Source organism: Arvicola amphibius, chromosome 5 (assembly GCF_903992535.2).
Source record: "Arvicola amphibius chromosome 5, mArvAmp1.2, whole genome shotgun sequence".
Taxonomy (NCBI): Eukaryota; Metazoa; Chordata; class Mammalia; order Rodentia; family Cricetidae; genus Arvicola; species Arvicola amphibius.
Window position 1 is genome coordinate 25404850 of NC_052051.1, and position 16030 is coordinate 25420879.

Consider the following 16030-nt stretch of genomic DNA (forward strand, 5'->3'; position numbering starts at 1 on the left):
CTGTAGGGGTTAAAGGTGTAATAGCTCAGTCTAGCATGTGTGAGCTCTGGTGTTCCATCCCTTGCACCTATGAAAGAAAAAAGGGAAAAAATAAATCCATAACACAAGCATTGGGCACATTCCTGTTATCCCAGTACTGCAGAAGCTGAGGCAGGAGGATTGCAAATTTAAGCCTATCCTAGGCTACATAACAACTGTCAAAAAAAAAAAAAAAAACAGCATGATGGCTCAGCTGACATAGTTCCACAGTTCTTGCTGTCCAACTTGACAACCAGAGTTCAATCCCTAGGACTCACATGCTGAAAGGCAAGAACCAATTCCCACAAGTTGTCCCCTGACCTCTACATGGACACTGTTGTACATGGACTCCCACACATACAAAAGTAAAAAAAATGGAAAGGGTTTTTTTTGGGGGGAGAGGGGAGAAAACCCAAGCTAATTGGAGGTGCGTACCTTTAATCCTAACTCAGCAGGCAGAGGCAGGTGGATCTCTTGAGTTTGAAGCCAGCCTGGTCTACAGAGTGAGTTCCAAGACAGCCAGAACTGCACAGAGAAAACCCTGTCTCAAAAAACAAAAACAAACCTTGGGTACCAATGTCTTTAAACAAGGAGAGTTTCTGGATGTTTGTGGAGATGGATGTCAGGTAGCTGAAACCATCCCGGAACTCACTGTGTGGCTAATGGTGACTTTGAACCTGTGCACCTTCTGCCTCCACCTCCAAAGTGCGGGGATCACTGGGTCTGACTAAGCAAGGGGAAATTTTATCAAACTTCTGGGAGCCTGGGTAGAGCAGCTCAACAATGGGTTAATGCCCTTAAGTGGAATCACCAACACCAAGGTTATTTCCATCCTCTCACCCCACCATTCTCAGCATGTGTGTTACTGATCCCCTAGCTCACCTTTCCGTGGTCCGTAGAGGGGACCACACTTCTAGCATTAACTCCTCACCCACATGGCACAGAGGGAACTGCTCTTTGTCCTCCCTTGGGAAGAGTTTTTGGTGTGCCCCCACCCCAAGAAAAAACAACAAAAACCTGGGGAAGCTCCTTTCATGTTTCATTGCCCAAGTCATGTTACAGAGCTACAGGCATAGCCAGTACTGTACTGTGCTTCCCTACCGTGCATGAGGGCTTGGGTCCTTTAGCTGAACATGGTACCACTCAGTGTCAAACCCTGTACTTGAGAGGAGTGAAAATTCAAGACCCGCCGAGGCTACACAGCTAGACCATCTCAGAAACAACTACCCTGCCTCAGCAAGTTAGATGAGAAAGTAGACTAACTTAGACTCTCAGCCCTGGCAGAGTCCCAAATCACCTAGGACCACAAGGCCAAGGCTCCAGGATTGGACCAGAGATGGTAACTGGGAAGAGGGGAAAATGACCTTGAGAGGATGCGCAGGCCTCTGTAGGATTGTGGTAACAGCAGTTGGGGTGAAGTCAGCTTAGGGCTTCTTCCTCATGGGTCCCTTAGCAGCATAGAAGGAAAAATGAAGATGAATGAAACCTTTGGTTAGAGGATTCTAGACCCTTCCTTACTGTAAGAGCTGCCATCTCCTGGGAACATCCTGTCATCTCCTGTGTGAGTCGTACTTAGAGGGCTGGAGGTCGGCAGCCTGAGTAAATGGCTCCCTGACCTTCATCTCATCCCTGCCTCTCCCCGCAGTGGTGTTCCCCCAGGATCTGCTGGAGAAGGGCCTTGAAGCGGACAACTTTGCCATGCTGGGACTTGGAGATATCGTCATTCCAGGTGATTGCTGGGGAAAGGGCTGTGGGGAGGGGTGCCATGGGTTTTACCATGAGGTGGGTAGGTAGGTAGCCTTACTATTGGGAGTGGGGACGATCTGGTGAGCACTTGGCTCATTCCCCCTCAGAATGTATTTGTGGTTTTGATGGCATAAGGCAGCTCTTTTCCTCTTCATTTTGGACTTAAACCAAGAAAGAGGAGCCCCAAAAGACCTAAGCTTTAGGTAAACATGTTCAGAATGACCCTGAACACATCTTCTTGCCATCCTGGACTGCTTGTCCTAAGGGGGTGCCCTGCTGGTGGGAGAAAAAGCCTGCCTGGCCTTTCTCTCACTTCTTGAGGGTAAAGAAGCTGCAAGTTTGTATCTTTATCTGTCTGTGGCTCCTCTCCCTGTCTGCCTGTCAGGGATCCCTCTAGCTCCCAGTTCCTTTAAGGACTGATAGAAATCCACATCATCTTTAGCAGTGGGCTCCCTGACTGTGGAAAGGGTGTCCTGCAGAGAGGACGGGAATGTGGCTCAGTAGCAGGATATAGCTTAGCATCAAAGCCCACTCTGTCAGAACTGGTCAAGGACAGTAATGACAGGGGAATGATGGCGACAGCTCCTGCCATTCACCGGGCACTGGTGGAAGCTTCCTTGTATCATTCTGCTACTCCCAGCAGCTCCGGGGAATAGGGGAAATTTCTGTATTCAGGTTAAAGGAACAAGCCAACTTGTCTGAGCGATTGGGCTTAACATACCCCACCCCTACCCCACCCCTAAGTATCCTCATGACGTGCAACACTAACATCAACAGGGGCTTACTTCCCAGGTAAACAACACAGGAGAGAGACGAGTCCTGTAGTAGAGAACGCTGGCACGTGCCTCTGACCCCAGACACAGACAGGGGGATCATGAGTTCAAGGATAGTCTGCTTATCTGGTCAACATGTCTTAAAGGGGAAAAAAAAAAAAAACCAACCCCCTGGCAATGGACAGACACCTCTTTGGTGGTGATCAGGGACACTAGATTGTGGTCCTGTGTTCATCCTAGCTTGATGCCTGGCTTGGTGGCCAGCGCTGTTTTTAAAGAAAATAATGGAATTCCACAAAATTTTGCCTTACAGCAGTGGCTCTCAACCTTCCTAATGCTGTGACCCTTTAGTAGAGTTCCTCACGTCGTGGGGACCCCCAACCATTACACTTTTGTCATTGCTACTTCATAACTAATTTTGCTACTGCTGTGGATCGTAATGTGAATATCTGTGTTTTCCAGTATCTCAGGCAACCCCTGTGAAAAGAGGTGCAACCCACGGGTTGAGACCTGCTGCCTTGCGAGACCTAATGTCTAGCTTTGCCAGTCTCCTTGGAGCATGGTTCTGGGCTTTAGGAGCATACTTATTCTCTCCCTATTAGTCTCTGCAGGACCCATATGTGGGTCCAAATCGTCCAGCAGTCACCCAGCCCAGAAAGCAGCATGTTGAAACTCCTCAGCTGCCAGGAGTTAGTACATGAGCAGAGCCCCGCCCCTGCTTTAGCTTAGAGCTGTTACGAGTGTCAGACACCAGGGGGCGCTGAGCTCCAAACACTGTAGAAAAGGCAGCTCTGGTCAGCTTTTTCCATTCAACTCTCCTCTCACAGCCCTCACTGAGAATGACTCATTTCCCTTATTAAGCTTAGCTTCATAGGGTGGGGAGTGTACTCGGTGGTAGAATCCTTTCCTAGCGTGCACAGCTGTGGGCCTGGGTTCCAAACACAGCGCTGCAAACATACCTATTCATCATGCTTGCTAGCTGATGCTTCTGATGGACATGTGCTTCAGCTCTTGAGCGGCTGTCCTCAGCTAAATGAGACTTAGTCTCTGTCCTGTGTGAGTCCGAAGGCCAGTGAATGGGGAAGCTCTGTAAAGATGTGGTTGGACTGGCTGGCCCTGTCTCAGAGACTCAGAATTCTGGGGCATCTGGACTTGGATTTGAAGTGCGAGCCAGGGGTTAAGGGACAGCTAGCATTCCTGAGCTCTTGGGGTACCTCCCAGTGGTCTGCGGCTTCTCTCACCAGGCAGCGGCCACAGGGGTCTCTCTGGACCTGTTTAAGCTGTCCTCCTGCCCAGAACCCCGAGCCTGTGCCAAATGTCTCCATCCTGCAGCTCCTCAGAGCACACTTTTCACTCTCCCTGGCCAGTGTCACTTTGAAGAAACCCTCTTCAGACTAGATCCCACCCCAGTCTACCTTTGAGAACATAAGAAGTCCATTTTTCAGTTAGAGGGGGCCTAGGTTTGATTTCCTGTTGGAGTCGTCTGTCACAGCTGCTGTCATCCTCCCAGCTGTCTTGCCCCTTGGCTGAGCTCTGAGAACTGTGGCTTCCTTTGATCCTACACTGTGCCTGGTCAGTAGGTAACAGAGATGGCCCGTTGTGACGCAGTATGGTTGTAGCAGTGGGGGAACAGGCCAGTCTTAGGTAGCTGTCCTGCTTCCTTTCCCCATCCCTGACCTTCTAACCCTGCCTTTTCCCCTTCAGGGATCTTCATTGCTTTGCTGCTCCGTTTTGACATCAGGTAAGCAAGGGAGGGCACGGCGTGGCCTGGGGTTCTCCCAGCATTGTCCAGCTTTCAGGAGCCCAGAGAAGGTACCTCCACCCACACATCCAGAGAAATTCTCATTTCACCTGCATTCTGACGTTTTTAAGTGTTTTTTGGTTTGTTTTTGTTTTAAGTCCTTTTAGTTGAGATTGGTGCTTATAGCTCTGTGCCCTTGGTGGCCATTCTGACCTCAGGAGCCTCAACCTTACATCCATGGTGGTAAACCAGAGTCTGGGGAGCACTGAGCACAGCCTGAACTCAGTGGCTTTGGGGACAGCGAGCTGCAGCTGGCGTTTGCCAGGCTACACTCAAGTCATTGTCCAGTCTAGCTGGCCCCGTGCGCGCTCTCCAGCCTTTTCTCAGGCTGGACTGGAGCTCAGAGGAGCACTAGCCAGCCATGCACGGCCAGACTCAGTCCCCAGCAGGGCTTCACCCCAAATTTACATTCTGTGGGGGTAACCTAGAACCCAGACTTTTCCCCCAAGAGATTTTATGCTAGCTAGAAATCTTACAGGCAGTTTTAGATAATATTTGTTGTTTACAAATGGGCTTATGGCTTTCTCATTTTACAAAGATTTAAACTGAGCGTGAACAAAGAAAGGTAACTTGTCTAAAGAGACTTAACTCAGGGAAGTGCAGGGTACATGGCCTGCCAGACTCCCAGCCCAGAGCTCTCCCCCACACGCATGCAGCTGCAGGGTTCCCCAGAAAAGATGTTAATGCTCTAACCTCTTCTTCTGCCTTCCTTGAAGCTTGAAGAAGAACACCCATACCTACTTCTACACCAGCTTCGCCGCCTACATCTTCGGCCTGGGCCTCACCATCTTCATCATGCACATCTTCAAGCATGCCCAGGTGAGCAGAACAGCCCTTGGCGTGGCCAGAATGCTTCCCTGACAGTAACAACGCACAGAAAGCTGCTCTGTCACCTGCACAGGCAGCTCAGACGTGGGCATCCAAAGTGGTAGTAAAACAGTCGTGTTTGTGGTTGTTTTTGACTTATGGGGACATGGCAGCTGCTCCCCTAGGTAAAAAGTTTTTCAGCACACCACTGTCTTCATTAGAAAAGCAGACATTTTCCCAGAGCTCTCTACCTGATTTCTGCCTATGTCCCATAAGCCAGATAATGTCACATGACCATTCTAGCTACAGAAGAGGAGACTGGGGAGGAGAAAATGACTTCCCAGGCAAGCTGGCATGGACCAACCAACAGCAGGATTGGGTGAGACCTAAGTGCTTCAGCCAAGTGAAAGCTAGCTACACCCACCCCAGGAAAGCCAAGGCTCTGCCGCCTCTTCCCACCGAGGTGGGCTCCAGTTACTCCAGTTCACCACAGTGAACTGTGCCGGGCTTATTCTTTTGGGCCACCAACCAGGTCCCAAATCATGGACAGAGACTTATTGTTACTTTTGAATGCTCAGCCTAGCTTAGGCACATACCTGGCTCTTTTAACTTAAATTATCCTGTTTCTCTTTATTTACCTTTTGCCTCAGGGTTTATTACCTTCTTCCTTCTGTGTATCTTATTTTCACTGCTTTCTGTCTGTATTGACTGGCACCTGCCTGGCTTCTTGCCCCTCGGTGTGTCTCTCGTTCTTCTCTCCTCTTGAGCCTCGATTTCTCCTATTTATTCTCTCTTGCCTGCCAGCCCCACCTGTCCTTCTCCTGCCTCGCTATAGGCCATTCAGCTCTTTACTACTCCGATCAGGTGCCCCAGGCAAGCAAGGTGAAACCAATGCAGCACATCCTTACACTGTTGAGCGCAGCATAAACCAATGCAGCACACCTTTGCACAGTTAAAGTAATGCTCCGCCCCAATGAGCAATGCGTGTGAAGGCCAGGGTCCCAGTGGCCTGGAGGGGGAGGCCGGCAGGGGCTGGGCAGTCAGGACTGTCTCCTCTTGTCTAACGACACAAGGCACATGCCAGGCCCTGTGCTCCTGAGCTCTTGGAGCGCAGATGAGAAAGCTGGAGCTGAGGCGCCACCCAGTGAGTGGGTAGCAGAGCCAGGACTTGGCCTGGGGACAGTGTGAAAGCCAAGCCCAGGCTGCAGGAACTGTGTGGTGCAGAGGCCAAGGAAGCCCCTATGGGAATCCAGTAGATTCCTCCCTGGGACCCAAGGCAGGTTCCTGGAGTTACGCACACACTCCACTTTCCTCATTCATTAATAAAAGCAAAAGGGAGTGTCTTAGGGATGGGGCAGATCAGTGTGAGTACTCAGAGCTACACCTCGATGAGGCCCCGCCCCCACTACCGGCACAGCTTTGCTTTCTGTGAGTTCCATTACCCACAGCTCAAAAATTGAATCAGAAGCTGCAGTTTTAAATGCCATGCGTTCTGCATACCAAGATTAATTCTTCCTACCCACGTAAGCCATTCCTTGATCCAGCATATCACCCTGCTTACCATTAGAGAAGTGTTCGTGCAAGCATGCCACACTGTACTGTTGTGGGGGGCTCCAAGGATTGTGGGGAGGGGATACTGTATTGTTGCTCTTTGCTCCTCCCCTCCCCCAAGTCCTGTCACGTAGGAGCTGCCTTTGAATTCCTCACAAGATCAGATTGTTATCACTGGGCCTGTGCTAACCTTCCACAAAGATCCGAGGGCGTGGCTCATAAGCAGAGACACCCAGAGTGTCCACGGAGCCTTCTTGTTTGTTGGGTTATGTTTGGCAGAGCTTCTGATGTACCTGTGGAGCATAATATGTGCTCGGTGAGCAGATTTCAGAGTGCCAGATCGCGAACAGGCTTAGAGGCCTTTTCAAGGCCTGTAGTACAGCTCCAACCCTGTGTTAGAGTAGGCCAGAGCCATTTCCCGGGCAGCCACCAGGTGGCAGGCTTGCCTCCCCAGCTGGAGGCAGAAGAGAGGCTCTCCTGCAAGGTGCTGTCCCTCCCCATTGTGGAGAGACTGCAGGCCTAGAAGGACAGATTTCCCAGATAATCCACCTAGCCAGGCTGTCTGTGGGCCTCTCCTACTCCTGGCTCTGATTCATGCAGATGGCCATCTCCCTGAAGGTCCTCGAAGAAGAGATCCAGGAAGTAGGAAGAGTCTGTTAAGTGACGTTGCTGTCTCCGAGAAGACAAAGGCAGTCCCCGTGTCAGTGGCGTTGCTAAGTAAAGGCCCCCTATGAGGCCTTTAACTCACTTAGCCTTTACAAAACAACCTTCCTAGCCAGACATAGTGGCACATGCCGGTGATCGCAGCCCTGAGGAGGTGGAACAGACGTTCAGCATCATCCTCAGCTACACAGACAATTCAGATGAGCCTGGATTACGTATGAGACGCTGTCTCAGAAAACATGGCCCCTAGCTCCGCCCTGAGCTGTAGGGCTCTTTCTCCATCACGCTCTCGTTGAAGATTTTCCCAGGTGCAGTGAGAGGAAAGAAAAGAAGGCAGGCTGTGTCCCTCTGATACTAGCAAACTTGCTGGCTCTTAAAGGAGCCCTTCCCATGAGCCTGAGGCCACCAGCTCCCCTAGAAGTCCTACATTCTGCCAAGACTGTCTTGGGCAAGAGAATGCACAGGGCTGCCCAGGAGGACCCTAGCTCCAAATCCTGACCCTTTCTTCTCCATCCTCAGATCCCCAGTTTGCTCATCCGTCTGTTAACTTACCATTGTGTGGGAGAGTGTCGGGTTTGTATATGTGGGAGTAGGTGCCTGCAGAAGCCAGCAAAGGGTGTCAGATTTCCTGGAGCTGGAGCTATAGACAGTTGGGAGCCAACAGAACCAAACTTGGGCCTTCTTCAAGAGCAGTATACATTCTTCGCCACTGAACCATCCCTCCATGCCCCACAAATTAAATTTTCATGTTAAGTTTGACCATTCCTGTTTCTCCTCATGTTGTTTTCCTGTTTTTAGGGGCCTGTGTTGGTTGGTCAGGTTGGTTGTTGTTTGAGAAAGGGTCTCATTGAGTATCCTGGTTGGCCTGGAACTCACTGTAGACAGGGTAACCTGTCATTCATAGAGGTCACTGCCTCTGTCTCCCAAATGCTAGGATTAAAGGTGTGTACCACCACACCCAGCCTGGTTTTGGGTGTGTGTTTGGTTGGTTAGTTGGTGGTGGTTTTTTTTTGTTTGTTTAGTTTTGAGGCAAGTTTTCCCTGTGTAGCTGGGCTAGCCTCAAACTCCCAATAATTTTCTGGCCTCTGTCTTCATAGTGCTAGAATTACAAGGGTGCACCCCAATGCCCAATGTTTTCTTTCTATTTTCAGGATATTTTATTCTTTCTCTAGCTGCCCCATTCACACCTGTGGCAGTGCTGGGAATCAAACCCTAGTGTGCAAAGTGTTATGTGAGCACTCTACCGCTGAGCTAGACCCCTGCCCATTTTGTGACCTGAAAACTTTTGATTTTGGTTCTATTTTGAGACAGGGTTGTTCTGTGTAATAGCCCTGGCTGTCCTGGAATTCACTTTGTAGACCAGGCCAGCCTTGAACTCACAGAGTCTACCTGCCTCTGCCCCCAGTGCTGGAATTAAAGGCATGTGCCAGCACCACTTGGAGACCCGAAAGCTTTTAAACCATTTCACGGGTCTTGTTTCCCTTGAGTTAGCTTAGGGGTCAGAGTGCCCTCTGGCTGCTTCTCCCAGTTTGGGGCATGGACCTAACCAAGCCACACAGTACCAGTGAAAGAATGAATGCCCGGCCTCCCACTTCCCTTCTCAGCTTGGCCTCACATACCTGTGACCTTGGGCAAGTCAGTCCCTTTCTGAGCGAGCCTTAGAACATCATCTTTAGATGACTAGATTCTAGGGTAATCTCTATAAAGTAATGTGGCTGACCGCCCACCCAGACCAGTGCCAAGAGACAGTCCCCTGAAACGTCCTCAGATGCAGGCGAAGGACCGCGTTGTTCTTGGGCCCCAGGCTGGTTTTGTGCTTTGTGCTGAGAATGGTGTCTCTTTACTCTCCCACTCATCTCCAAGACCTCTCTCAAGTTCGTGAGCATGGCAAATAGTCACCAGTATCCCCCCACACACACACTCCCAGGCCCTCTGGGATACCAGGCAAACAGACTGAATAAGGCCGTGGACACTTGCTCTATCTGGTTCCACAACCCTGCAGGGGATAGGGACTCCATTCTGCCTAGGATGCTCACTTCCACACTGCCAGGGACCTGATACACACAAGTGGGGCTTCTCCACAGAGCTGAGGGCTGGGGAGGAGGAAGTGGGCAGAAGGAGAAAGGACAGCCTAGGCAGCTGAAACTGCATATGCCAAGGTCCTGGGGCTGTGACCAAAGTAAGGTATAGATCAGATGGGAGGTTGGAGGCAATGATGACAAGGGTCACTTTAGGCCGCTGGCAGCATTGATGGCTTTAAAGCGTCCAACAGAGGTGTTTGGCGTTCACTTTTCAAAGGAAATAAGCAAGGAATGACCAGGCCAAATAACGCGCAGCTTCCATTCGCAGCTTAAGTGTTAAAACGGAGACCCAGGCTGCCTTCTCCTTTTAGAACAATAGCCCTTCTCTGCCCAGAGAGGGCGGACACAGCCATGGAGTGACCTGGAACCACCAGGAAAAGCCTCAAACACTGGGGACAGTCTTCCTTTTCTCCCAGCCCGGCCTTCTTAGGAGTCTTAGCACAGACTTGGAGTGGCGGAAGTGAAAGACAGCACCGAATGCAGCAGCTCGCGTCAGCTACTGTCTGTGTCGCTGTCATTATAGTGTCTCCCGAGCGTTCCTGAAATGCAAGGCTCTGCCCTAGCCTGGACTGCAGGCTTCTAGGGAGAAAAGCAGCCTGAGAGGTAGCAGCATTGAGCTGCTGTTTGTGATTCAGACACTGCCAGGCAGGTTCCTGAGGAGCCTTGCAGCCCTGCACCCGATTTCCTATAGTGCATGCTTTCCCTCCCAGTGAGGAGCACCTGTCTGGACCTCCAGCCCTGTGACTGGGCTTAGCCATTGACTCACCCTTCAAACTTGGGTCTGAGCTATCCCTGTCAAGTCCCGAAGAGGGTTAGGTGCCTTGCCTCATGAGTCTCTGTCTTCTCCTAGCCGGCTCTCCTGTACCTGGTCCCTGCCTGCATCGGCTTTCCTGTCCTGGTGGCACTCTTCAAGGGAGAAGTGGCAGAGATGTTCAGGTAAGGTGGGATGGAGCAGACATGCAGACGAGCCCTAGCGCACCTGCATAGCCTGCCGGCTCACATGAGCATCGTCTCCAAGGGAGTGTTCCTGCCACCTGTTCCTTTCTGCAGTGACTACCTGCCTGGCCTGTGGTCACCAGTGGGACCTTGACTAGGAGCCAGGGGAGGTGTAGTCTAGGGCAGGCCATACCACACACCTACAGTGTCTTAGAGGAATGGCTGCCTACTTTCTGGGGCCTTGGATCACAAGCTAGCTCTGCCAAGGTGACTTGAGGCATGTCTTTGCCCCAGCGTCGGTTTGCATGTAATAGGACAAGGTACCATCTACAAGAAGCCATGTGTCCATCCCTGTCCAGGTGCCTCTGGAGCCATAACCCACAGCTTGTTTTCTGATACACAGTCCCCTTTCCTTGTGACCACGCCATATCTGCCACACCTTGTGCACAGCTCCGCCCCTACCCTAAGGCCCGCACGACTCCCAGCAGGTGTCTGCTCCCAGGCACCATCAACCCTGCCTGCCAAAGACCTAGAAATAGCTGCCAGCTACTATAAAAACTGCCCACTCGGGGGCCTTCATCCAACTCCACCTGCTTGGCCTTAAGTTGTCCTTCCAAGTGCCTGCCAGGGCCTCCTGTGCACCTGGATGCCTCGGGGCAGCAGATGACTCACCCCTGCCCCACGCCTGCCCTGCCTGGAATCCCAGCCTGCTGGAAGCCGGCCCACCCCCATCTTCTGGCATGGCAGCTGATCCTTGAGGTCAGCACTTAGCATCCCTCCCTCTGCACATCTATGCTTGGAGAGACTTCTGAACCAGTCCCCTGTATCCTCAGCAGTCTGAGCTCTGAGTACCCAGCCAGGGCAGAAGGTACCTCCTTCCTCCCACTGAGGCCCAGTTTCCCTAAGTGCTCTTCTGTGTGAGCCCCACCCTACCCAGAAGGCCCATAGGGAAAAGCAAGGCAGCAGGTGGTCTTTCTCTCCTGTCCTCTACCCCATTCTCAACTTGATCTTTTGCCTTTTTGTCTTTCACTGCCACTCCCCTATTGAAAGACTCACTCACTGATTCATTCTTGAATTGACTGCAGGTTTACCTGGTTCTGAGTTCCCTTGCTGGTGCTATACAGGTGACTCAGCAGTTAAGAGTACCTGCGGTTCTCTCAGAGGCCCTGTTCAGTTCCCAGCACCCACATTGGGCAGCGGACAACCATCCCTCCAGGGGGACTTGAAGCCTCCGTGGGAACCTGTGCTCATTGCTTATATTCATGTGCACAAGTGTACACACACACACACACACACACATACCCCAGTTCCCATAAGTTGTCCTCTGACTTCACAAGCACCATGACACACACAGTTAATGTATTTGTCTCAATCACTGTTCTGTTGCTGTGAAGAGACACCATAACCAAGGCAACTCTTAGAGAAGAAAGCATTTAGCTGTGGCTTGCCTACAGTTCCAGAGGCTGTCATGGCAGGACGCACAATGGCAGGTATGATGCTAGAGCCAGAGCAGAGAGCTACATCCTGGTCTGTAGGCTGAGAGAGTGATACTGAGCTAGCACGGACTTTGGAAACCTCAAAGCCCACCCCCAGTGACACACCTCCCAATTCTTCCCAAATAGTGCCACTCCCTGATGAGAGCCTATGGGGACCATATTCAAACAACCACAGTCTTTTTTAAAACAGACTAGGGAGAGAGCTCGGTCAGTGAAGTGCCTGCTGTATATGGGTTAAGACTGTGTTTGGATACTCAGTGCCCAGCTGGGTGTAAAAATGATGGGTTGTTGGGTTTTTTTTTTAAATAGTCACAACTGAGCCTGTGCCTTATGGTGCAGCATAGCTTAACCCCTGTACTTGGGAGACTGAGGCAGAGCATCACTGATTTCAAGACCAGCCTGCACTATGTAGCAAGCTCCAGGTCAGCCACCCGGCTGGCAGAGTAAAATCTTGTTTCAGTCGAGCACACATGCCTGTGGTCCCAGCTTTTGGTGAGGCTGAATCCAGGAGTTCTAGGCTGTGGTGGACTATGCCAATATAGTGTCCGCACTGAGTGCAGCATCAATATTGTGTCCTCCTGGAAGCAGGGGACCACCAGGTTGCCTAAGGATGGGTGAACCAGCCAAGATTGGAAACGAAGCAAGTCAAAATCTTGTTTCATAACAAAACAAAGCCAGGTGGTGGTGGTGCACACCTCTAATCCCAGCTCTCTGGAGGCAGAGGCAGGTGGATCTCTGTGAGTTCAAGGCCAGCCTGGTCTACAAAGAGAATTCCAAGACAGCCATAGCTGTTACACATAGAAACCTTGTCTCGAAAAACAAAACAAAGCAAAAAGCCTGGCATGGTGGTGCACACCCTTGATCCTAGAATTTGGAATACAGGCCGGCACATCTCTGTGAGTTCTAGCCCAGCAGGGCTACATAGTTAGATCCTATCTCTAAATTAACAAATAAAAATGTAATAAAAGGGGCTGGAGAGATGGCTCAGAGGTTAAGAGCACTGACTGCTCTTCCAGAGGTCCTGAGTTCAATTCCCAGCAACCACATGGTGGCTCACAGCCGGAGATCTTCTGGCATGCAAGCATACATGGAAGGAATGTTGTTGTATACATAATAAATAAATAAATCTTTTTTAAAAAATGTAATAAAAGTTATAAAAATTTATACAAGGGAGCTGGGGAGATAGCTTAGCAGTTGTAAGAGCACTTCTTGCCCTTAGAAAGAACATGGTTTTGGTTCCCAGCACCCACATGGTGGCTCACAACCGTCTGTAAACCAGTTACAAAGTTCCAGCACATTCTTCTTACTTCTGCTGGCACCAGGTGCATATCTGGTACACATGCATAAATGCAGGCAAAACACACACACATAAAAAAATAATTTTTAAAAATGGGTAAGATGGCTCACGAGGTAACCTTACTTGCTACTAAGCCTGAGGACCCACTTGAGTTTGACCCTAGAAACCCACAGTAGAGGGGAGGCTCAGCTCCCGGAAGTTGTCCTCTGTCCACCTCACAAGCACCGTGCCATACCCAAAAAAGTTTTTTAAACAAACTAGGGAGATGGCTCAGTTACTGAAGTGCCTGCTGCACAAACATGAAGACCTGTGTTTGGACCCCAGCTGGGTAGAGTGACACGCAGCTGTAACCCTAGCTTTGCGTGGGGACAGCCAGCCAGTCTTGCCAATAGTCGAGCTGTAGGTTCAGTAGGAGACCCTGTCTCAAGGCGTAAGATATAGAGTATAGAGGAAGTCGGCATTAACCTCTAGCTTCCACGCTCACAGGCACACATACACCACATGCACACATGTGTGCACACGGCACAGCTGTGAGGAAGGAGGATATCCTATCCCGGCCTGTTGGAGGCCAGTTCTTACAGACCTTCAGAGACATCTGTGCACTAATAGGTATCATTCTCCAGCATCCTGTTTGCACTTGGTGCCTTTCCTGTGTGTGGTTGTCAAACCCAGGACTTCACTTAGGCTAAGCACATGCTCTCCTGCTGAGCTACCCCCTAGCACTTAGAATATTGCAGAACAGCATATATTAAAGACACTAGTTTGACATCACGTTCAACCCGGCACACCAAGCCCTCCTTCACTCTTACCCGCATAGTGCACTTTGCAGGGGTGCATCTTCCCTCAAAACAGTACAGTTGTTCTACACACAGTGAAAAGGAAGTGCAAGCCAGGTAACCGAGACAGTGCTCTGTGCTTGGAAAGGATGTCTCTGTCCTTCCCTCTTCTTCCCCTCTCCATCTACTTGTTCTGTCTTCTCTGTCTGTCTCTTACACAGCTACGAGTCCTCGGCCGTAATCCTGCCTCATACGCCGAGGCTCACTCACTTCCCCACAGTCTCGGGCTCCCCTGCCAGCCTGGCCGACTCCATGCAGCAGAAGCTAGCTGGCCCTCGTCGCCGGCGCCCGCAGAATCCCAGCGCCATGTAATGCCCAGCGGGTGCCCACGTGCCCGCTCCCCCCACTGTCCTGGGCCTAAGGTAGGGCAGAAGCTCCAGCCCTGGTGTAAAGTCAGAGTGTCACTGGGGCTGATGGCAGGAGGCAGCCCTTATAGCCACCAGCATTTGCCGCCCAGCCCCAAGGCAGGCAGGTAGCCCAGAGCCTTGGGGTGCTCACCCACAGTGGGAAGTCCCATGAGATGGGCATGAGCGGCCCTGTGAGACTGAAGTAGACACTGTGACCGTTTGCTTATGTGTTTGACCCTGAACACACCACTTTCTCCTCTATGCTCTTTATTAAGTAAGCACCTGCTGCCCACCCAAACCAGCCAGGAAATATGCGTTGTGCTTGAACGAGCACAGTTGCTCGGTAAGCAGAGCCCCCACAAGAGTTAGTATGTTCATCCTGATGAGTAGCGCTGTGCTATTTGCCAGAACAGGGCTGAGCTCTTAACTCCACCATGTGCCCCAGGAGGCAGCTGGTCTCCCAGAGTCTCATCCCCACTACTTTCTGCTGCTCTCCAGCAGAAGGTTCAAGAAGTTTAATGTTGATCCACACAAGTCCAGGCCCAGCCTTTTCCATTTGCTACTTACCCTTGCAGCTCTTTGGCAGCACAGGGCCCAGAGAAAGCCAAGCAGGGTGCCCATGAGGGGCCAGGTCCTGGCAGAGGCGAGGTTTGAGCTGCAATGGCCCCTGTGAGACTGCAAAGACAGGGGGCAATGAAGACTCTGCCCTCAGCATCCTCCAAATGTGTTCCTTTGTTTTCTGGTCAGTTATGAGGAGTCAAACCCTAAAGATGCAGCAACTGGGACTGAATCCAAAGAGGAGACAACAGAGGCATCAGCATCCAAGAAGCTAGAGAAGAAGGAGAAATGAGGCCGCTCTGCCTGACCCTTGAGGGCCAGATCAGACAGGCGGGGGACGACCTGTAGGCGACACAGACAGAGGACTCGTGCAGGAGGCGAAGGTGGCTCCAGGCTGGGGAGCGGACCTCTGCTGCCTGTTTCCCTCTCCCCTTTCTCTGGCTTCCTCTGCTGCTCCTCACCCCCTGCAGGCAAAGGAAACCCTCTGCTGCTTCTTTCCCCAGGAGCCAGGTGGGAACCCCGTGTGGTTTTTAGATTTTTGTATTGTGGACTGACTTTGCCTCACATTAAAAACTCATCCCATGGCTGTCGGGACACTATGCTCCTGGAGGGTTGTCGGCAACTTCACCTAGTGGCTTGTGCTAGCTCACTAGGTCTCTGCAAGCCCCTCTTGGGTGCCCACCCTGTTGTCACGCCAGAAGAGGGTGTTCCTTACCGCGCTCTTCCAGACTTTGGGAGGGTGAAGGTGGTGGGCAGATGCTCGCTGTGTCCCCTGGCCCTGGTATGAGAAGATGAAGAGAGTTGCAGAGGGCAGCCTGACTCAGACGGCTCTCCTGGGCTTGCTGTCCAGCTGGCTGCAGAGCAGAACTCCATCTTTCCCATTCTGCCCACTCCTGGGCTTCCGGACATAAGGCCCAGATCTTCAGAGAGCATGGGTTGGGAAGGGAATAACCCAAGTGATCAGAGGAAGCCATCCAGGGTCTGGAGCTAGGGATCCCAAAGTCAGAGCTTTCCTTTACCTCTGACCTTCAGGAAAGTCCAGAGGACAAGGGGAGGGCAGCTCAGCCCTGACCACCTTCCCAGGTAGGGAAACTGAGCCCTGAGAATGGCCATGACCTGC

At 51.4% G+C, this 16030-nt stretch overlaps 1 protein-coding gene across 2 annotated transcripts in view; it reads left to right on the forward strand.

Annotated features, from left to right (window-relative positions):
- Window positions 1–15496, forward strand: part of Hm13 (histocompatibility minor 13) — a 37063-nt gene extending 21567 nt beyond the window's left edge. Inside the window, exons 8-13 of one of the 2 annotated variants that reach the window (XM_038329525.2) lie at window positions 1664–1747; window positions 4242–4278; window positions 5055–5157; window positions 10291–10376; window positions 14167–14313; window positions 15100–15496. In XM_038329525.2, the coding sequence (XP_038185453.1) occupies window positions 1664–1747; window positions 4242–4278; window positions 5055–5157; window positions 10291–10376; window positions 14167–14313; window positions 15100–15202 (560 nt within the window). In that variant the 3' untranslated portion in view covers window positions 15203–15496. The remainder of the gene's footprint in view (window positions 1–1663; window positions 1748–4241; window positions 4279–5054; window positions 5158–10290; window positions 10377–14166; window positions 14314–15099) is intronic. The other variant, XM_038329524.2, reaches the window with a different exon arrangement.
- Window positions 15497–16030: the final 534 nt, after the last annotated feature.